Source organism: Orcinus orca, chromosome 19, assembly GCF_937001465.1.
Source record: "Orcinus orca chromosome 19, mOrcOrc1.1, whole genome shotgun sequence".
NCBI classification, from domain to species: domain Eukaryota; kingdom Metazoa; phylum Chordata; class Mammalia; order Artiodactyla; family Delphinidae; genus Orcinus; species Orcinus orca.
The window spans coordinates 3906528-3928208 of NC_064577.1; the positions used below are offsets into that span (position 1 = coordinate 3906528).

General features: G+C 34.5%; 1 protein-coding gene across 6 annotated transcripts in view; it reads right to left on the bottom strand.

Moving 5' to 3' along the window:
- The window catches only part of NF1 (neurofibromin 1), a 256997-nt gene that overhangs the window by 181424 nt on the left and 53892 nt on the right, over positions 1-21681 (bottom strand). For all 6 annotated transcript variants that reach the window (XM_004267159.4, XM_004267158.4, XM_033423420.2 and 3 more), the window contains exons 2-8: positions 19455-19598; positions 17619-17702; positions 13595-13785; positions 8808-8914; positions 4437-4504; positions 4117-4192; positions 3208-3365 (exon numbers count right to left, since the gene is read on the bottom strand). In XM_004267159.4, the coding sequence (XP_004267207.1) occupies positions 3208-3365; positions 4117-4192; positions 4437-4504; positions 8808-8914; positions 13595-13785; positions 17619-17702; positions 19455-19598 (828 nt within the window). The remainder of the gene's footprint in view (positions 1-3207; positions 3366-4116; positions 4193-4436; positions 4505-8807; positions 8915-13594; positions 13786-17618; positions 17703-19454; positions 19599-21681) is intronic.

Below are 21681 nucleotides of genomic sequence, written 5' to 3' on the forward strand. Positions count from 1 at the left end.
ATAGACGCAGAGAAAGCTTTCGACAAAATTCAACACCATTTATGATAAAAATCCTCAAGAAAGTAGGAATATAGGGAACTTACCTCAACATAATAAAGGCCATATATGACAAACCCACAGTCAACATCGTCCTCAATGGTGAAAAACTGAAACCTTTCCCCTAAGATCAGGAACAAGACAAGGTTGCCCACTCTCACCACTATTATTCAACATAGTTTTGGAAGTTTTAACCACAGCAGTCAGAGAAGAAAAAGAAATAAAGGGAATCCAAATCGGAAAAGAAGTAAAGCTGTCACTGTTTGCAGATGACATACTATACATAGAGAATCCTAAAGATGCTAACAGAAAACTACTAGAGCTAATCAATGAATATGGTAAAGTTGCAGGATACAAAATTAATGCACAGAAATCTCTGGCATTCCTATACACTAAGGATGAAAAATCTGAAAGAGAAATTAAGGAAACACTCCCATTTACCACTGCAACAAAAAGAATAAAATATCTAGGAATAAACCTACCTAAGGAACAAAAGATCTGTATGCAGAAAATTATAAGACACTGATGAAAGAAATTAAAGATGATACCAACAGATGGAGAGATAGACCATGTTCTTGGATTGGAAGAATCAACACTGTGAAAATGAGTATACTACCGAAAGCAATCTACAGATTCACTGCAATCCCTATCAAACTACCAGTGGCATTTTTCACAGAACTAGACCAAAAATTTCACAATTTGTATGGAAAAACAAAAGACCCCAAATAGCCAAAGCAATCTTGAGAAAAAAAATGGAGCTGGAGGAATCAGGCTCCCTGACTTCAGACTATACTACAAAGCTACAGTAATCAAGACAGTATGGTGCTGGCACAAAAACAGAAATATAGATCAATGGAACAGGATAGAAAGCCCAGAGATAAACCCACGCACATATGGTCATCCTATCTTTGATAAAGGAGGCAAGAATATACAGTGGAGAAAAGACAGCCTCTTCAAAAAGTGGCGCTGGGAAAACTGGACAGCTACATGTAAAAGAATAAAATTAGAACACTCCCTAACACCATACACAAAAATAAACTCAAAATGGATCAAAGACCTAAATGTAAGGCCAGACACTATCAAACTCTTAGAGGAAAACATAGGCAGAACACTCTATGACATAAATCACAGCAAGATCCCTTTTGACCCACCTCTCAGAGAAATGGAAATAAAAACAAAAATAAAGAAATGGGACCTAATGAAACTTAAAAGCTTTTGCACAGCAAAGGAAACCATAAACAAGACAAAAAGACAACCCACAGAATGGGAGAAAATATTTGCAAATGAAGCAACTGACAAAGGATTGATCGCCAAAATTTACAAGCAGCTCATGCAGCTCAATATTAAAGAAACGAACAACCCAATCCAAAAATGGGCAGAAGACCTAAATAGACATTTCTCCAGAGAACATATACAGATTGCCAACAAACACATGAAAGAATGCTCAACATCATTAATCATTAGAGAAATGCAAGTCAAAACTACAATGAGGTATCACCTCACACCGGTCAGAATGGTCATCATCAAAAAATCTACAAACAGTAAATGCTGGAGAGGGTGTGGAGAAAAGGGAACCCTCTTGCACTGTTGGTGGGAATGTAAACTGATACAACCACTATGGAGAACAGTATGGAGGTTCCTTAAAAAACTAAAAATAGAACTACCATACGACCCAGCAATCCCACTACTGGGCATATACCCTGAGAAAACCATAACTCAAAAAGAGTCATGTACCACAATGTTCACTGCAGCTCTATTTACAATAGCCAGGACATGGAAGCAACTGAAGTGTCCATCAACAGATGAATGGATAAAGAAGATGTGGCAAATATATACAATGGAATATTACTCAGCCATAAAAAAACCCAAAATTGAGTTATTTGTAATGAGGTGGATGGACCTAGAGTATGACATACAGAGTCAACTAAGTCAGAAAGAGAAAAACAAATACCGTATGCTAACACATATATATGGAGTCTAAAAAACAAACAAAAAAAATGGTCATGAAGAACCTAGGGGCAAGACGGGAATAAAGACGCAGACCTACTAGAGAATGGACTTGAGGATATGGGGAGGGGGAAGGGTAAGCTGGCACAAAGTGAGAGAGTGGCATGGACATATATACACTACCAAATGTAAAATAGATAGCTAGTGGGAAGCAGCCACATAGCACAGGGAGATCAGCTCGGTGCTTTGTGACCGCCTAGAGGGGTGGGATAGGGAGGGTGGGAGGGAGGGAGACGCAAAAGGGAAGAGATGTGGAGATGCATGTATAACTGATTCACTTTGTTATAAAGCAGAAACTAACACACCACTGTAAAGCAATTATACTCCAATAAAGATGTTACAAAACAAACAAACAAACAAAAAACTATGCTTAGGGACTTCCCTGGTGGCGCAGTGGCTAAGAATCCACCTGACAATGCAGGGGACACAGGTCGAGCCCTGGTCCGGGAAGATCCCACATGCCGTGGAGCAACTAAGCCCATGCACCGCAACTATTGAGCCTGTGCTCTAGAGCCCACGAGCCACAACTACTGAGCCTGCGTGCCACAACTACTGAAGCCCGTGCACCTAGAGCCCATGTTCCGCAACAAGAGAAGCCATCGCAATGAGAAGCCCAGACACCGTAACGAAGAGTAGCCCCTGCTCACCGCAACTAGAGAAAGCCCGCGTGCAGGAACGAAGACCCAACGCAGCCAAATAAATAAATTAAATAAATAAATAAATTTATAAAAAACTATGTTTAATACTGTGCTTTCTGGTAAAAGAATGCAACTACAGGATTATTTTAAGTCTTTAATCAATGACTGTTATCACTGATATCATATTTTTCCTCCAACTAAATCTACGTCCAAGTATGTCTCTGCTAAGGACAAGAAACAAAAAAACCTACAATGATGCAACTATAAATGGTCACCTGAAATATCATGCTTACAGAACGCTAAGCTTAAAGTAATATACACCTTTAGTAAAATAAATTGCTTCATGGGAATTCCCTGGCGGTCCAGTGGTTAGGACTTGGTGCTTTCACTGCCGGGCCTGGATTCGATCCCGGTTGGGGAACTAAGATCCTGCAGGCCGCACAGTGTGGCCAAATTTTAAAAAAAACAAAAAAAACAAAAACTGCTTCACATCTGGACATGATGGAAACAACTTTGCCCTCCTCACCTTATTCATGTTGTTTTCATCAACCACATCCTTGGATATATCCTGGATTATTTCTGGACACAAGATAAGGAGAATGATTTGTAGTGGCCAAACTGCTGCTTTACGTTTGGTGCTTTCAGCAAAACCATCCACTAGGTCAAAGAGTTTTTCTGCACACTCTACGTCAAAAATATAAATATTAAATGATATAATTAGATGAGAAGAAAATCTCTGGCATTAAATTAAAAGCTGGTGCTATCCAAAAACCCAAAGGCCACATCTTTAAAAGATAAACTTGGAAGTTCACTTAACTCAGCAAATTCATTCAATTCAAGCAATGTTATATGGTCTATGTATTAGAAGAGGTTATATTGTCTATGTATTAGAACAGCTATCTTGATCCATCCTAGAAAAGTCCAAATTTTAGAATAGCCAGACTTGTATTTAGTCTCAATGTGCAGGGCCTTATGCAAAGTGTGATGTATCCAAGAAACGAAGACTGAATAGCTTCTCAAAGGGAATTACCAAAGCTCTCCAGGAGTCTATTCTCCTTCTTGCAGTTGTGTCTTGAGAATTCCAAGTGGGGTATTCCTACTTTACACACATCTCTCTAAATACAAACTAAAGCCTCAGAGCACACACAGAAAAAAGGTGCTTCTCTACACCAAAGAGCCATCAGTATCCAATCTACAACTCTAATTAAAGATCAAAGCTTCATTTCAAACTTCCTTATCCACTTGCTCAAAGGAAAAAGGTTGAGGCTAATTTAGAAATATAAGAAAAAAATAATATTTCCTATTTGACACAAGTTGAAAAGATTAAAAGCACCATAATCACAAAAATAACTTGGAAAATGACAGGTTTTTACCTCATAAGTAAGAGTTTAAAAGACAAAAACAAACAAACAAAAAAAACCAATCTTATCCTTACCAGCCATATCAGTCTGTGGAATCTGGTATAACTTTGTAAATTCATCTGGATAATTTTCTACCCAGTTCCAAAATGCCTACAAATAACAAAACATATGTTTTTATGTCATATTTTCTTAATATAGTAAATAAAATAACATATGCCTCCAATTATATCACAAAATTCTAATTTCCTTCGGAAGAATATTGCAATGCAGTCTTCCTAAAAATTAATGTGAAATTATCACTCAAGTCACAACTCCTTGATTCAAAATACTGAAGACAGCAATACTTATAACCAAAAATTAACAAAACTTTAATATCAAAGAGGTTATTACTTACCTTTTCCAGGCTATTTATAACCGCTAATTGTGCAACTTTCTTTAGGGCTTTAAATTTAAATGCTGTTTCTGGAGAAAAAAAAAAAAAAGTTTTACAATTAACTCTAGTTTAATTAGTTAACACAAATACAACTAAGAGCTATTGGTAAAAATAACTTTCCTTTTATATACAAACTGTTGTTCCAGTATTATTTATAAGCAATGTAAAGGTAAAGATAATTAGTATAAGCCAAAACCTCACTGGTTATGTCCACTAAAGACCAAACTGACCCTTGAACTTCAAAGGTTGTTGTGAATTTTTCCCTTTGTTTTGTTTCTAATAATAACTACATTTTTAAAAACTGGATAAAATACACGGTCATTGTAGAAAATTCAAAAAATACACAGCAATCTAAGGGAAATTTAAAACTATGATTCTACCATTCAGAGACAATCACAGTTAACAGTTCGGTGAATTTTCTCCCTTCCCTTTTCCTATGCATGTATAAGACAAATACATTTACCATAACTGAACAAAACCTGTTCATATCAAACCTGTTCTTTACATTTCACATCATATCCCCAACTTTTTCCATATCATTAAAAATTCCTCATACATATATTTGATGGCTCTATATACAATAATAACTATTACTTGAACAATTACAACATGCCAGGTATTTTCAATCTAATGTATTTAATTCTTTCAAAATCTTAATGCTTTCAGGTATTGCAGATGAGCCAACTGTGTTTCTGAGGTTACAGATCTAATAAATGATTGAATTGGGCTTCAAAGCCATAGTCTTTTCAGTAATACGCTTTGATGTCTTTCAGAATATTTAAGTCACTGTATTAAGTCACTGGTTATTTAAATATTTTCCAATTGTTGCATATTATTTCCAATACTGCACTATTGTAAGTAACATTAATACTTTTATATCCAAGTCTTTTCCACATTCCGATTATTTCTTTAAGGCACATAAATACCTAGAAAAAGAGCTGTCCAAAGAGATGAATATTTTTAAGGCTCTTGATAAATATTGCCAACCTGATTTTCAGAAGGGTTGGGCCAAAGGCCACTCCCACCAAGCAGCATATGAAAGTGCCCTTATCACATCCTTGCCATCATTAAATGTGTTCATTTCTTTTATTCTGCTAATTTGATTGTTCAAAGCAGTAGAATGCATTTTTAAAATAAGACTAAACATTTCTCCATATAAATATATTAGATATTTTAATTTCCTTTTCTGTAAATGTATTGTCCACATTTATAAAAAGATTTATATCTGGAAAAGATGACCCTTCTATAAACTATATTACTGGTAACAGTCTCTTGGCAGAGAACTCCCCATATGGACTTTTAATGAAGGGATGCAGGTACTTAATACAATTACATAAATATCTTTATAAGATAGAGATGAGTCTACAAGTTATAAAATTGTCTAAATAATCCTTTAAAAGTCACTTTTTTTCCTGGACTTGGAAATGAGCAGCTTGCTCTCCAAGTCAGTTTTAAAACATACCCTTCCAACCTTCTTTGCTCTTGCTCTCCTCTGACTTCCAAACAAAAGCATTACACTTTACAGTGCTCTTGAGTCTTTTTGCCTTCCTATGTTCATCAACTTTACCTTTATGACACTTTAAATGTGTTATACACAGTAGTCTATTCTCAATTCCAATGTATAAATATTTTATTACTCCAGCTCTACAAGTTTCTGACTGGATACCCTACCAATACCTCAAACTCAATAGATCTAAAACTGAATTTATCATTTTCCTGGCCACCTTCTTCTCTGCTTTAACCAGCTTGCTCTGTAACACTTGGTGATACTTCCCTTTAACATCACATACCTAAATTAATCACCAAAAGCTATGCAATGTATTCTACTTCCTAAATACCATATCTAATTGGTCCCCACCCTACCCCATTCCATCCAGACGTCCATTATCATTTCTACCTCACGTTACTATACAACCAAGTTCCAGAAGTTCATTTAACTTTCTATCAAATCATCCTGCAAATTTCAAGCAAAGTGGCATATCTAAAATAAAATACTGATCAAGGTAATTTCCACCCAAAAGCCTCTGCATCACTTCCCATGGCCACTAAAATAAAGCCTAATAACCTAATAACAGTTAGGTACTTTGGTTCTAGAGACACACAGATGTGACCCTGCCACTCAATAGCTGTATGACCTTGTAAGTGTTACTTAAGCCTCAGTTTCCTCATCAATATAGGGGATGATAATAATAATATCTGTTTCACAGGGTTACTGTGAGTATTGATGAGAAAAAGCATGTGAAGAGCACAGCGTGACATCTGGCATATACTGAAAATGCAACAAATGTTACTATGCTTTTATTACTATGATCTGACCTACTCTTGTACCTCTCTATATCTTGCTCTTTTCCTCTTAACATCTCCCACCCCCAAACCCATAGATACTTAATCTCTCACTTTATGCTCACTCTATTTAGCTTTGCCACACTGCTTTGCAAATAATCTGATAATATATTTGTCTCATAAACCAGGCCATGAGCTCCAAAGGGAGAGATTCAATACTTTATTAATCTTTGTAAGCCCGGCACTTAGCATGGTTCCTTACATACAGTTTCCCAACAAAAGCTGCTGAATCGAATTTAAAACACATCACTACTTTTACTATTCCATATTACAGGAAGTTTCCATTCCTTTCACCATTATTATTATCATGTAGAACCATCTTTTGCTGGTCAGATTCTAATATTAGCTTTATATTTCACATTTATCAGTATAAACTCTAAATTTATGATCATAAGGAAGCTGCATTCAATGGGGATAACTTACCACAATAAGAAGAAAGTAATTTATCCACACACTTAGTTTCTCTCATTTGTGCATGGAGAACCATCTCAATTAATTATTATGGATTAAACATTTCTAAGAAAACTGATCTTTTAAACAAACAAACAAAATCCACAGGCGCCCTGGACTAGATTTCCCAAATGTCACTGAACAGTTATGAAAAAAAAAAATCACAAAACCCCACTTACATTTCTTAAATATTATACAAAGATTAAATCTCTAAATATTACCATTCACTTCCTTAACTTTTTCAATGTTTAATGATAAATATTAAAATCTTGAAATTTCAACTGACTTGAGTGGTAGTTTATTATAATCTAAAATAATTGCTGCCCACTTGTCCGTATCTTGACATAATAGCTAAAATGATCCATTTTTCCTTTATTAAAGTTACTAAAAAGTGATTTAACTGTTGCTTGGTTTTATAATGGTAACGATCTAAAATCACAAATTCTGAACAAGGTAATATAGCTGGAACACAGCCTTATAGTATTCATCTATATAGGTACAGCCTTTTTACATCTCTGGTGAATAGTTGTTGAGTTTAAAGCAAATGTTAAGAAAACTAAACATGGTATTTTGAAAACTACACACTGTAGAACTGTTGAGGTTTTCAAAGTTAGTATAACTAAATTTCCTTTTAGGTCAGACATTAAAAAACATTATTGACAATTCCTATATCAATATACAAAGTAAAATAAAAATGAGTGTGAATCATATACTATAAGGTTCCACATTTAAATTAGCCAGGATCCAATATTACATAAAATTAAAATACAATTTTTGTGAAATGAATTTAGGTATTTATACTCAGTTTATTAATAATACTCAACGATATTTGATTTATATTAACACATTCCTGCTTACCACAAAAATTCTCTCAATTCCTTCTGATAGTTTATTTCAATCAACATAATCATAGAAAGCACTTTCCAAAGCTTTAAAAACACACATTTTAGGCATTATAACATTCCCATGACATGTTCTACAAGGAAGCAAAACTAAGCACTGAAAGAGTGAAAGACTTTGTAATGCTATAAAGTCAGTCAGTAAGTCCATAACAGAATTAAAAACAGAATGTCAGAAATGAGATTCCTGACTCAATTTCTCCTCTCATCCATCGTAAGACCACAATCTTCTGGTTCCATCTGCAATGAAACTTTTATATCCTGCTAAGCTATCTGCTTTTAGCACTACCAATAGCTAAACAAACAACTTCTATAACCTACTCGCTACCCTCAAGAGGTGAAATTCTAGAAAAATTAAATAACAGCATCCTCACATTCTCTTTATTAAAAGCAAAAATTGTAGTTGAACAAAACTTTCCATTGCCAAGACTTAAGATACTAATTTTTGCTAATGTATTGTTTTCAAAGGTTCAAAAATTACTGAACCATAAAGTATTACTGTCCATTTCTCAAGGACATTTGCACTATAAAATCCACTTTGATGTTCTAGCTCAACACAATTAGTATAATTAGTACATTCAACATACTGGTTTTTCACCCACAGTGATTAATTTCAGATATATCATACATTTAAACTTACCCTTCAGGAGTCGTTTTAATTTTGCACAATCCACATTGATATACTGTAACAATTCTATATCATGAACATCAACATTGTCTTCTGAACAAACAGTCAATTCCTGTAACCTGAAAAGTAAAAACCAAAAATAATTTATCAACTGAAGTCTTAGGATAGTCTGAAATTCTGAATTCAACACTCTTCTCACCCTAATGATGAGTTTACAAGAGAAAATACACATAGAAAAATAAGAGAATAAATTTTTTATGAAAATCTAAAGGAACATAACTAATTCAGGGGCTGTAACAAAAGAAACCGTGATAATCCAGTAAACTTCACAATGTACATCAAATCACCATGTTGTAAAATATACAGAATTTAATATACAGAATTTTTATTTAAAAAAAAATCACAGCAAGCTGACAACTGCTGAAGCACAGTAAGAGATGGTATTTGAAATACTTTCTCTCTGCTATGTGTATTTTAAAATTTTTTCTATAATTCAAAATTCAAATTATAAGTTAAAAAAAGATAAATTTTATTAACCTCTATTCACATCAACTAGACTTCAGAAACATGAATGACATTTTATCTACATTCACAGGATACATTTACTTTGTATTAAAAAAAAAGAGTAAGCCTTTATTCACTGCGCTTTTCAGTCTGTACGTGTGCTTACGTGATTATTTAATTAGTGTCCCTCTCTCACAGAACTTAAGCTTGTAATGACAAAAATCTTTCTAAACTCCAAATTTCCCTCTTATTAAATATGAAGTTACCAAAAATGTAGAAAAATTTAGCACTTAACAAAAATATAGATGTTTAAACTGCTAAGAAATTCACTTAAGCTTAATAAATAAAAGAGGTTAAAGTTTTCTTCTTTTTTTTTCACTAACAACCACAGAGGTCAGCTTTTCAAAGTTGGTACTGCTAATCTATTGTGTGTGCTTCCTAATGAAGCTTGCTTATTTCAATTAATAGATATCAAAAATGTAAGCAATAGAATGAAATTACTAATTTTCATAAATGCAGAGAGAGATGTGTGAAAAAGCACAAATAGTACATGACCTTATTCAAAATATTAGCTCAAAGTATAACCATTTCAGTATAATTTAAAATTGACATTAATCATCACACTAAACCTTCAGTTGCTAAAAATGAAATCAATGCTATTTCTTCCTTCTCAAATTCCTCTTTCACTCACTTTAGCCCATAGATGTATAGCTAACATTAAAATTATTCTAAGCACTTACACTAATGTTCTTCTTATCATCAGGGTGAGAAAAGCTTAGCAGTTCACACTGGGAATGAGAAGGTCCTCAAAACTGATTTACATGCTACAAATTCCACAGCTGCTGCAAAGAGCCTAAAAATATGGAATATGACTCCTTAAGAAACACAACTTAATAAATCAGCAACACCAACTTTTGAAAAGCTAACTCTTGTGGTTGTTTGTGAGTGGCTGTGGTTGTTTTATAGTCCAGTTTTTACCACAAGGAAGGAACATTCTGTGAATTTATAAGGCAGAGAAATCAAATAAAGGGTATTCTTGGCAAAAGAAATGAAGTGGAAAACCTATCACTAAAACATCTAGAAAAACTAGGTAAACTGAACAACAACAAAAAGATATTTTAAATGTATAGAAATAAAGCAAAACAAACACTAAGTACCCACCCAAGTCCAGAAATGGAAAGGAAACTGAAAACCAGAGATGGTTTTGAAGGCATGATCTAGCCCACAGAAGAAGGGTGAGAATCAGATTTTTTGTCTCTCCTTAACCTAGGGGTCTGGGGCTAAAAACATCCACACGGGACTGGATACAAAGTCCTGTACCCTCATAATGCAGAGAGTAGAACCAGGGGCCTGCATAAAACATGGCTAGAAAGAGCTACGCACTTCCTTAAAAAAAGAAAGAGACACTGAAAGAGAGACAGAGACATAGAGAAAAGAGAGGGAGGGGGGAAAATCTACCAGCACAAGAAGTCTGTCTGCTCTGCCTAAGCTTTGGGTAGGGGAAAAAATCACCCAGGGCTGTCACCTTACAAGGGTTTGAGGCCCACATCTGTACTACCCATACAATCTGGGGCTGAGAAATTAACAAAAATATAGGTCCAGAACTGGGCACTTGGCAAAAGCAAATGCAAAACCATCACTAGGATACTCCCACAGTCCCAGGCTACAAGAGATTCCTAAAGAAAATACAGACTGCACTAAAGATAAATTTGCAATCAAAGGTTTACAAAACAGAGAGAAAAAATTCACTGTGAATGACAGTTGGCACACACAAACAAATGAGATTATTTAACAATCTTAAAGAGAATATATAATAAGTATGTTTTAAATAATTAGACATCTAAGAAGAAATTTTAAACTATTAAAAACAATAAGAAACCATTTTTAAAAAAACAGCAGATTTGTAAAAGAATCAAACAGAACTTTCAAAGTCATTGAGTCTTCTGCTTCTGGTATATGCCAAATTAGGTATTTTTCAGGACCCTCCAACTACAAAACAATTAGATCCAGTGCATTGTATAATAATTCTGTGGAGAAAGCAGCTAATGCTCTACATAAAAGAGTACTATGAGCCACAGAACATGGTATACTTCAGCAGAATAAAAAAGTTATCTTATGATCTATAACATATTATTCCCTTAAAGAAAAGCAAAGGACAGAAATATCAAAAGCTAATGTTAATCCTAAAAGAGAAACATCCATAGACAGGTAGAATGGTCAAGCACAACAAATTTTCATGATACTGATTCATCTAGTACATACGAAGTATAAAATCAATCTTCAGAAAGAACTGCCATTCCAGTTCCTTGCATATTTTGTCACCTAATGCTACGACAGCAGTGTCACAGGATAACCCCATCTCAATTAAACCATCATAATGGTCTTTTAGGTAAGTGACCCTCTAATAAGATCAGCTCCTATTTCTGGCACCAACTAAATGAAACAGCAAGTGTGGTTGTCTGAAACATGAATTTCATAGATCCCATTTCTGAGCAGTCTGTCCCCTGAAAGCTGAAGAAACTGGCTTATTCTGGAGACATTTAACTTCTACTCTGCAAACAGTGAACTAGATTCAGGAAATACCCAAAAGTTGTCTAGTTTTACACGTGCCAATGCTGCAAAGTAAAACCTTTGGTGACCGGAAGATTTTTAGAGTTTTCAGAGGTGGCACATTTGCTGTGTTTTATTAAAGCAATTCATGTTTGGATAGACTAAAAAACATTTTACCCTTTTGATCATTTTCTACCTTCAATGTAAGATTATTTCAAACAGTAAGACTGGTCTAGTAGTCACCTAAACAAAGAAAGGGTTTGGTTTGGTTTTTTATCATTTTAATGCATCCTATTACCTAGGTGTTTGCTACCTTGCTGCTTCAACCAGTGTACTATTTACTCAGAATATGAGATGTTAACACTCAAGAGATTTCATGAAGACATTGTTCTATTGTATAACCATTACCCTACATTAGCAGTCATATTATAACATTAGATAAAATTTTAATTTTCTTTGCACCACAATTCTGATGAGAGGTTGGAAGAATACTGTTGCCCAGCATCACCATCAAAGAAATGCCATTTTTTATTAAAAAGACTGCAGGATTTTGAAGTTAGCCAATTCCGCCTAAAAACCACAGCACAAATTCTCAAACTATGATGTATGTTCTCATTCACATCTGTTGGAAAACAACAGAAGAATGAACTAAGCTAATGGACGTCCACTCCTCACACAACACAGACAAACCAAAGATGCAGGTGCCATTAAGCATTCTGCGATAGTCTTTGATCCACTGAATCACTAGGTGATTTACGTTATACTTCCTACTTGGTCTTAATTAGGGACCCATTTGACTCTACTTGCATGAGAAAGGCAAATCGTCTGCATGAAATTAAGATCCAGAGTTACCTGCTACCATCAGCTACAGTTCTATACCCATTTCTCCATCTCTAGCATTATCACAATGAATGATCACATGATGATTTCTAGGCATCAATAAAAGCTTAAATTATACTTATCATACAATTTTAAAGCACAGCAGTGGATATTATAAAAAGGAGTTCATCAAAATGCAGCTAACACAGCAGTACCAGGAAGCAGCCAGGCACAATAAAACAGACAGACTCTGAAGCCAGCCCGACTTCGAAGTTTGGGGTCCTCTGTTACTTGGCACAGCACCTTGATAACTTCTTTAGTATTAGTTTGCTTACCTATAAAATGGGGTGTCACCTACATTTCAGGGATACTGTGAAGATCAAACAGCATAGCACATGCTGTAAATGCTCAACAAATGGGAGATTTCACAGTTCATACACTTAAAATACAGTTCACTTTCTAGAATTACTCATTTCCTTGTGCTTCCACATTGCTGGTTTGGTTTTTTTGTTTTGTTTTGTTTTTTGATAACTTAGGAGCTTGTGATAAGGATCAGAGCGTTAAGATCATTAGAATTCTGACTACTCACCAATTATTCTGATTGACTAATTTCATTACAAGGAATAATACGTTAAAAAGCCAAACCCAAAATTTATATCTATCAATAGTATTTAAAAAAAAAAAAAAAAAAAGCCCGGTCATGGGTGACATTTTTTTCCTAAAATTTAGACTTTCAAGTTTATCATAGTACTCACATTTAAGTGTACCCACCAATAACACAACATTACAAAATAAAAATTTCAAAGAAATCAATGTATAAAATTTCAACAGAAGCTCAGGTTAAACTCATTTCTGTCAACTTTTTACTTTTACGTAGACGAATTTTATATTACTTACAACATTCCTATGTAAATTTACACACTAACCTGGTAGAAATTCGACTAAAGACTGCATTGAAGTTGTTGCAGCTGAGAGAAAATAAAACCCCAGAGGCAGAATTCCGAAGTTCAGCTGCATGTTGGTTTCCCTCACGACAAGTATGAAGAAAATGGCAGATTTCTGGCAGCAACTGTTTGACCAGCATCGTTTCATCTAACCTCATCGTGTCCTTTGGTTGCTAAAATAGAAATAATCACATAATTCTAAAACTTTCTTAAACTTACGTGTAAATATTTTCTATTATGGAAAATTTCAAACATACATAAGAGATGAAACAGAATAACGAACACCCATATACTCATCACCTAGATTCCACAATTGTTAATATTTCATCATGTTTGCTTTATCTATCTACAATTAGTTTAATAAAGAGGGTGGTTCCATCTTTCACTTCTTAATCACAAGAAAAGTCCAGGTACCCCCATCCATCCTCCTCAGCACCCCAATTTCTACTTGTTCCCCTGTTCATCAAATCCCTACATAAGCCCTTCCCTTCCTGGGAATCCCTAGCTTATTGTGAGTCCTAAATAAACTTTACGCATATTCACTGGTGAGTGCACTGTGTCATCTGTCTCAACATCCAAATTAATTCCTGGGTGAGCAATCACATCTACCTTTGGGCAGACTGATCAAAACAGATAGATATTACTTATTACAAATAATTTTGTTTTGGTTTAACCATTTCAAAGTAAATTACAAACATCATTACTTCACTACTAACTTACTTCGGCATCTCTAAAATATAAGAAAATTCTCCAATATAACTTCAATGCAATCATCACACCAAGGAGAAAAAAAAAATTCCCTTAGATCAGCTAATACCCAAACCATATCCAAATTTCCCCAATTGCCCCGTAAATGTCTTTCATAGCTGTTCTTGTTTTATTCAACCAGGATCCAAAAAAGGTTCACAGATTGCAGCATGATTGTAACATTCCTTTAGTCTCTTTATCCTAAAACTATTTTCCCCTCACACACCATATAGATCATTTTTATTTTCCATAACACTGACTTTTTTTAAGAAAATAGACCAGTTGCCTTACAAAATGTTGTATATTATTGATCTGATTATGTCTTAGTGGTGAAACTTGTTCTTCTAGTTGTTATATTTTCTGTTAAGCTGGAATCTAAATATAACGTCTGATTAGATTTAAGTTAAACACTAGGTAGAATTCACTACAGTTTGTATTACATCACAACAGAAGTACATAATGCCAGGTGGTCTCTCTGTTAATGACACCAAGTTTGATAACTTTGGTGTTAACACTGAGGTTTCTACTTTGTAAAATAAATCTCTACAATTAACAAAACAGCCAATGGATAAGCTACCCTCAGGTGAAAATAGACTGTTCCACATCAGTATTTTGCCTAACGGCTTTAGTATCCTTATATGAAGGACAATTTTGATAATATCAAGCATAATGACAAAGAACAAATTTTTGTAAGTGTGCTATGATCAAATCTGTAATTGCATTCCAAAAGCTTTCAGATGCAAATACACTGAAATATTTGGACAGTAAATAAAGATATCACAAAAACCTGCAAAATTTGAGTTACAATGCTCTTTCTTATTTATAGGCTAACCAGACAATACAGGTGTTGAAACCAACTCCAATTAATATACAAATAAAAATTATAGAAGTGTTCAATCTTTTGAGTAATGGTCATATATACAGGATCAAAAATACTTAAGATTCCTCAAATTCTACAAAATTTTACTCATAGAATTTTGGTTTTAATCATGATATTGATAAGTATTTGTTCACTTTCATTTAGCTAGTTCAACTACTAATATGATAAATATGTACTATAGGGCTCAGTTCTTAAACTGTCTCAACTTACTTTGATCTAAAAAGGAAAACCAATAACCAACAAGGACCTACTGTAAAAAAAAAATTTTTAATAAAAAATAAAATAAATAAATAAGTAAAAAGGAAAATCAGGACACAACCATAAAGTCATTGAAGGCAATCCAGAAAAACACAGCTGTTCAATAATATGAATAGTATTATTTTTAATTATAAATTTAATTTAAAAATTTATACATTTTCAATAGAGCAGAGCAAGCTAATATATATTTTATGTATTATAAAAGCTGTACCATGCCCACTTAGTAGGGATTCAATTAAGCTATCTCCAAAGAGTATCAAATTAAACAGGGGTCAATGATATCAGTGATCATTATCCAAAATACCTTTACCACTACCTCTCAATTATAAATGTTAATGGAGAAAAGATGTAGAACTGAAGAGGCAATAAACCAGCCTACCCCCATTCAAACATGGGTGTCACTGATATACTGGCATCTACAATCAAAGTAATAAGACCACTACAAAGAATTGATTCAAGAGAAGTTGAAAAACTGTCCACCTTCAAAATTCCATCATCCTATTTAACAGCTTTTTTGCTCTTTCACTCTATTTTACAAATGAACAGCCCATCACAGATTAATACATAGCACAAAGCTAAAACAGAACTAGCTTGTCCTCAATTTAAGAAGAAAACTTATAAGCACTGTCACACAATTTTGGAATGTGGACGAGGGTCAATAAAAGAATTTAAAACATTATGCTTAGGTTTTGTGGCCTATAGTCTTAAATATTATACTTCTCTTCCCTAAGGATACATCATTGTGTGAATGTAATTATTTTTTCCAATTCCCTACCCTACCCCTTTTCCAACTCCCTACGCTACCCCTTCTTTAAACACTTTGTTCTCTCTGTTCTCAATTGATCAGTCCTCATATGTCAAAGTCCCTTCCCATCTAGTTTTACTATAAAGAACAATTATAACATATGTGGAAGAGAGAAGCAATTCTGAATAAAAGCAAAAGATGGGTCAAAGGAAGAGAGATTATAATCTCAGAAGAAATAAGTTAACCCCAATACATATTGAATAGACAGATCTTTAAAATGGAGGTATTAAATTTATATATTTATGTAAACTCCTACCATTTTCCAGGAAGAATTAAAGCTACTAAAGTATAGAAGCACTATGCTTCATACAACAGAAACATTCTTGGGGACTTCCCTGGTGGTCCAGTGGTTAAGAATCCACCTTCCAAGGCAGGAGACGCAGGTTCAATCCCTGGTCGGGGAACTAAGATCCCACGTGCTGAGGGGCAACTAAGCCCATGCACCACAAATACTGAGCCTGCACGCCGCAACTACTGAGACCGCGCATACTGGAGCCCACGCACCACAACTAGAGAGAAGCCTGTGTGCAACAACTAGAGAGAAACCCGCCTGCAACAACTAGAGAAGGCCGCACGCCGCAATGAGGAGCCCGCACACCACAACGAAAGATCCTGCATACCGCAACGAAGATTCCGCATGCTGCAACTAAGGCCCGACGCAGCCAAATAAATAAATAACCAGAAATATTCTTGAAAAATTTCTAAGTAAGTCATGGTTGAAAACTCTGAGATAACTATTTAGAGGAAACATGAAAAACAACTGTTTTGTACTCAGCTACTCCTCCACATATCTATTTTATATGTTCATATTTACATAACAAGTGTTCTTAAGGTAGAATCTATCACAGTAATAGTAATAGTTTTAATTTTTTAAGTTCTCTTTTACATAGATTTGAAAAGTAAAATATAAAATCAGATTCACACAGGGGGAAACAAGATTCTCTTGGTCTTTAACATCACATTCTTTGACAGCTAAGCAATGCCACAGGCCTAACCAACTGGAGAAATCAGTTAAATGAAATAGTGACTTTTCCACAAAATTTTTTCTAGAAAACCTGAGAGAGAAGAGATGTGACTCAAGCTTAACACTTTATAAGTAATCTTAATATCTATTTAATTTACAAAAGATGAGAATATAATTTTTTCTTGAAAATTTCTCTATGCTACCCAGTCAGCTCTGTTAACAAAATTCATTTTCATGTCTTAGACAAAAAGTCCATGACTCTTCTCCTTGTCCACACCTATGCTTCAGGACATCAGATCATTCTCAAAACTGAATGCACAAAACCTGCCTATTCAAGAATAGATTTACTCACCCCAGCAAGACATTTTTCCAGTGTATCCAATATAATCAACTGAGAGAGATATAAATTTTTTTCAGCAGCTTCTCCAAATATTCTCTAAAAGAAAAGATATTCAGAACACTAAAAGTTGGTTATTACTCTCCACTACAAATCAGCACACATCTGAAAAGTGAGGGGCTAAGGATCAAGAAAATCAATAATCATTGTATCTCCCAGATTATACTATATTTAAATCTATTATTTCTGATTTTATCCTAATGCTCACACAAAATAAATTCTCAGGCAAACAATCTGTCATCAGCCTGCCACAGTAAAAGATACTCTGGGTTATACTTTAAAAAATATGTAGTAAATGCACTTTGAAACAAACAGCAGTAAAGAGATGGTAACATTAGGAAAATCCCATGTTCTGTTATTTTTTAAGTAAAATTTAGATTTGAACAATATAGAAAAAAATATGTAGGATTTAGGTACACATATAGATCTTTACCAGAATCTTGAACTGAACATTTATTTAACCACACTTTGATGCCACAAAATAATCAAAGCCTAACTCTTACAGCAACAAAATGCTGTAACACCAATTAAAGCGAGTTTTAAGCATTCACTATCTTTAAATCAAATACTACACTATTAACAGCAGACTATGGTTCCCACAATTCAGTTTACTCAATAAGCACTAAATGAATGCCAATATCTCAATACTGTTTTTGTTTTTAAAAGAAGGGCCCAAATACTAAAACATTTTCAATATGAGAACATGGCCACTTATCTATAAAAGCAAAGTCCTATCTGTATGACCCACACACTATGCAACAGAAGCGTTCCATAAAATCTTAAATGTATTTCTGTAAGTCACTTTACATATTTATAAAAGGTCCTTTTTTCAGAAAATCTTAATTTTTTTCCATAAAGAGAAAATATGATTGCCCAGTCCTCCAGTTTACCAATTTTGTAAGCCTGGGGTATCTTCCAGTCAACTTTTTCAAAAGAAAACACACCAAAGATGATGTGACTATGAAAATGGTACTGATTTTCACAATCTACAACCAGAAATCAGTTTCACTGCTCAGTGCAAACAGTATAAATTGTGGTTATAAGTGCTCAAAACAAGCAGAGCAGTTTGGAGTTAATCAAGAAATATCCAGATCGGTTGTTCTGGACTGAGTATGAAGGAGATTTTAGATAGAAACTGACACAGAGGAAAGAATCACCAGACAGCAAGAGGAGAAATAATATGTTCAAAGGTACAGAGAGAAAATAGTTGGAGTACCTTGAAGTCTAGGGAATGTAAACAGATTTTATGAAACAGGAAAATAAGAAGCAATTATGAGCTTTTGACAGTGGAAATACTTGATGAAGTATTTGAGGCAAACTTTCAACACAGGTTCTCTACCATGGAATCTTTCACAGGTTACAGGACGAAGGAAATAAAACAGCATCTTCACAAAAGCAATCTCACATTTTAGGACTACAAAGTCATATTTTATTTAGCATCTACTTAAGACTGGGACAATCTGATATGTAAATATTCAAATGAGAAGCTAAGGAAAAGATTTTAATAGATTACTATGGTCAATTTAAATATGACAAAATCTGTATGAAATCCTAATTCCAGAAAAATGGATCAGTAGATATAGGGTCACAAATAAGCCAAGTATCTAAGAAAAAGAATTAAAATCTAAAAAGAAAGTTAAAAGGTTACCTGTGCTCATCCATAAATTAAGATGAATGTTTATATCCAGGGTCCACAGAAAATGACTTTACATATTTCAAAATATGCTGTTCCAAAGTTTAAAATCAAAAACAAACCGAATTCTCCCGTAAAACAGTAATGCAAACACTCACCATATTGTTAACATTCTTTAAGATAGTGGTGAGGCCGCTTATAACCAAAGAAAACTTGTATTTGGAAATATTGATAAGACATTCCTTGTTGTGTTCGGTACTGACTTTGGTATGTGTGTTCTGCTGTCCTGTTTTTATTGGAAGCTGAGGAAAAAAAAAAAAAAATGTTAGCTTACATTTTAAAATGACTACCGAGAACTCTATTTCTCATTGAAAATCATGAGATATTAGGAAAATTTTATCAACCACAATTACCTATATTTGTATCTCAAGCTCCAATTTTCAATACATAAAGGAATTTATAGCAAATCTAAAATTCTTTAGAAATTTCAATTTTTGCAGCTTTCTTTCTAGAAGTCATAAATCTCTATCTACCAAATTAAATCTTTACCCAGCACTATGTAAGACAGAATGATGACTCACAGAAATAGAGCTACTTCCTTGTAGCTAAAAATTATTTCAGAGAAATATGTCTGCAATAAAATGCAATCTTTTCTTTTATATATTGAACTCAAGCATTAAAAGAACAACAGACCAAGAAAATCTATGCCTTAGACCTCTAGTCAATAATGGCAAATAACAGCAGATTGTGCAGAAAAGAAAACAAACTGTATAGCCTGGAATATACATAGTAAGACTGATTCAGGTAAGATAATCACTGTCAGGTACACAGCTGAGGGAGTAACAGAACAACAAAGAGATAAATCTCATGGAAAAAAATATCTTTTAAGGGAGATATTATATTTATATTTACCTATATTTATCTGAGAATGAACTAAGTGGCACTACCAGGAAGTTCATCTCTACCCTGTTTAAGAGCAGCATTCTGTATTGAAAGCATCACGAATATCTTTACTGTTTAAATATTAGATCCTGCTAACACTAATACAGAACACTGACAAGGTTCCTCCGTGAAGAAACAAACCTGTGTCCAGCTTCCTCATTTTTAAAATGGTGCAACAAAAGGTGGAAAGAGACCAAGCAGCATGCCCGAGTTTGCTTAGTCAGTTAATAATGTGACTAATTTGATGGTAAAGAAATACTAAATAAAAGAGGGGAAGCATGTTTAGGGTTTAGAAGATAGGGCAGAACAGAAGCTACAGAATTACATAATGTTACAACATTATGGAGAGAAAAAATTCTGAAAGACCGAAAAAAGAGGACTGTAGAAGATGGCAGTGGCTGCACCAAGAGGAAACTGTAATGTAAACTGTGGACTTTGGGTGATTATGACATGTCAATGTGGGTTCATCAATTGTAACCAAAGTACCACTCTAGTGGGAGATGCTGATAATAAAGGAGTCTGTGCATGTGTGGAGGCACAGGGCATATGGGAAAACTCTTTACCTTCCACTCAATTTTTCTGTGACCCTAAAACTGCTCTAAAAAATAAACTGTTAAAAAATGCAAAAAAAATGCAAATAAATACACATAAGATCTTTTACATTTGATATTAAGAAAATTAAGAATTGTTAATATCCTTAAAAAGAGAGACAGAGAGAAAAGATGGCAGTGGCTGCAATGTAGCTTGTGAACCTCCCCAAACCCCTCTGTGAGGGTTCATTTTACATGGCAACTTGACTGGATCATAGAGCACACAGATATTTGGCTGAACACTATTTCTGGGTGTGTCTCTGAGGGTGTTTCCAGATGAAATTAGCATTTGAATAGGTGGACTCTGTAAAGCAGTTTGCACCCCGTCCAATGTGGGTGGGCATCAGCCAATCCACTGAGGGCCTGAATAGAATAAAAAAGGCAGAAGGAGGAAGAATTGGTCCCTTTTGCTTAACTACTTAAGCTGAGACATTGATCTCCCGCCCTTAGTGTTCCTGGTTCTCAGGCCCTCAGACCCTTCTACCTCCCCTGTATTGGTTCTGTTTCTTTAGAGAACCCTGACTAATACGCCCCCTCATAAAATAGCAAAGAAGCTAGAATCGCAAAACCCATGGACCATATATCTACATCAAAACTAGGGGACAAGGCACCCCACAATAACCAAAATACAAGCAGCAAATACGAACAAACCACTTACAGCTACAAAACTGGTGTGGTATAAGCATCTGTGCAAGAGACAGCAGAGGGAAGCAGAATGTTTGATGGGTCTGACAAGGAAAATCCCCAAACTGCATTAGATCCTCAGTGAAAAGTACAGCAGGACAAGTTTAGAAGCTTAGCTAAAATACAGGGGTTTTTGTACACATGGCAATTGGCACATGTGTGCAAAAGG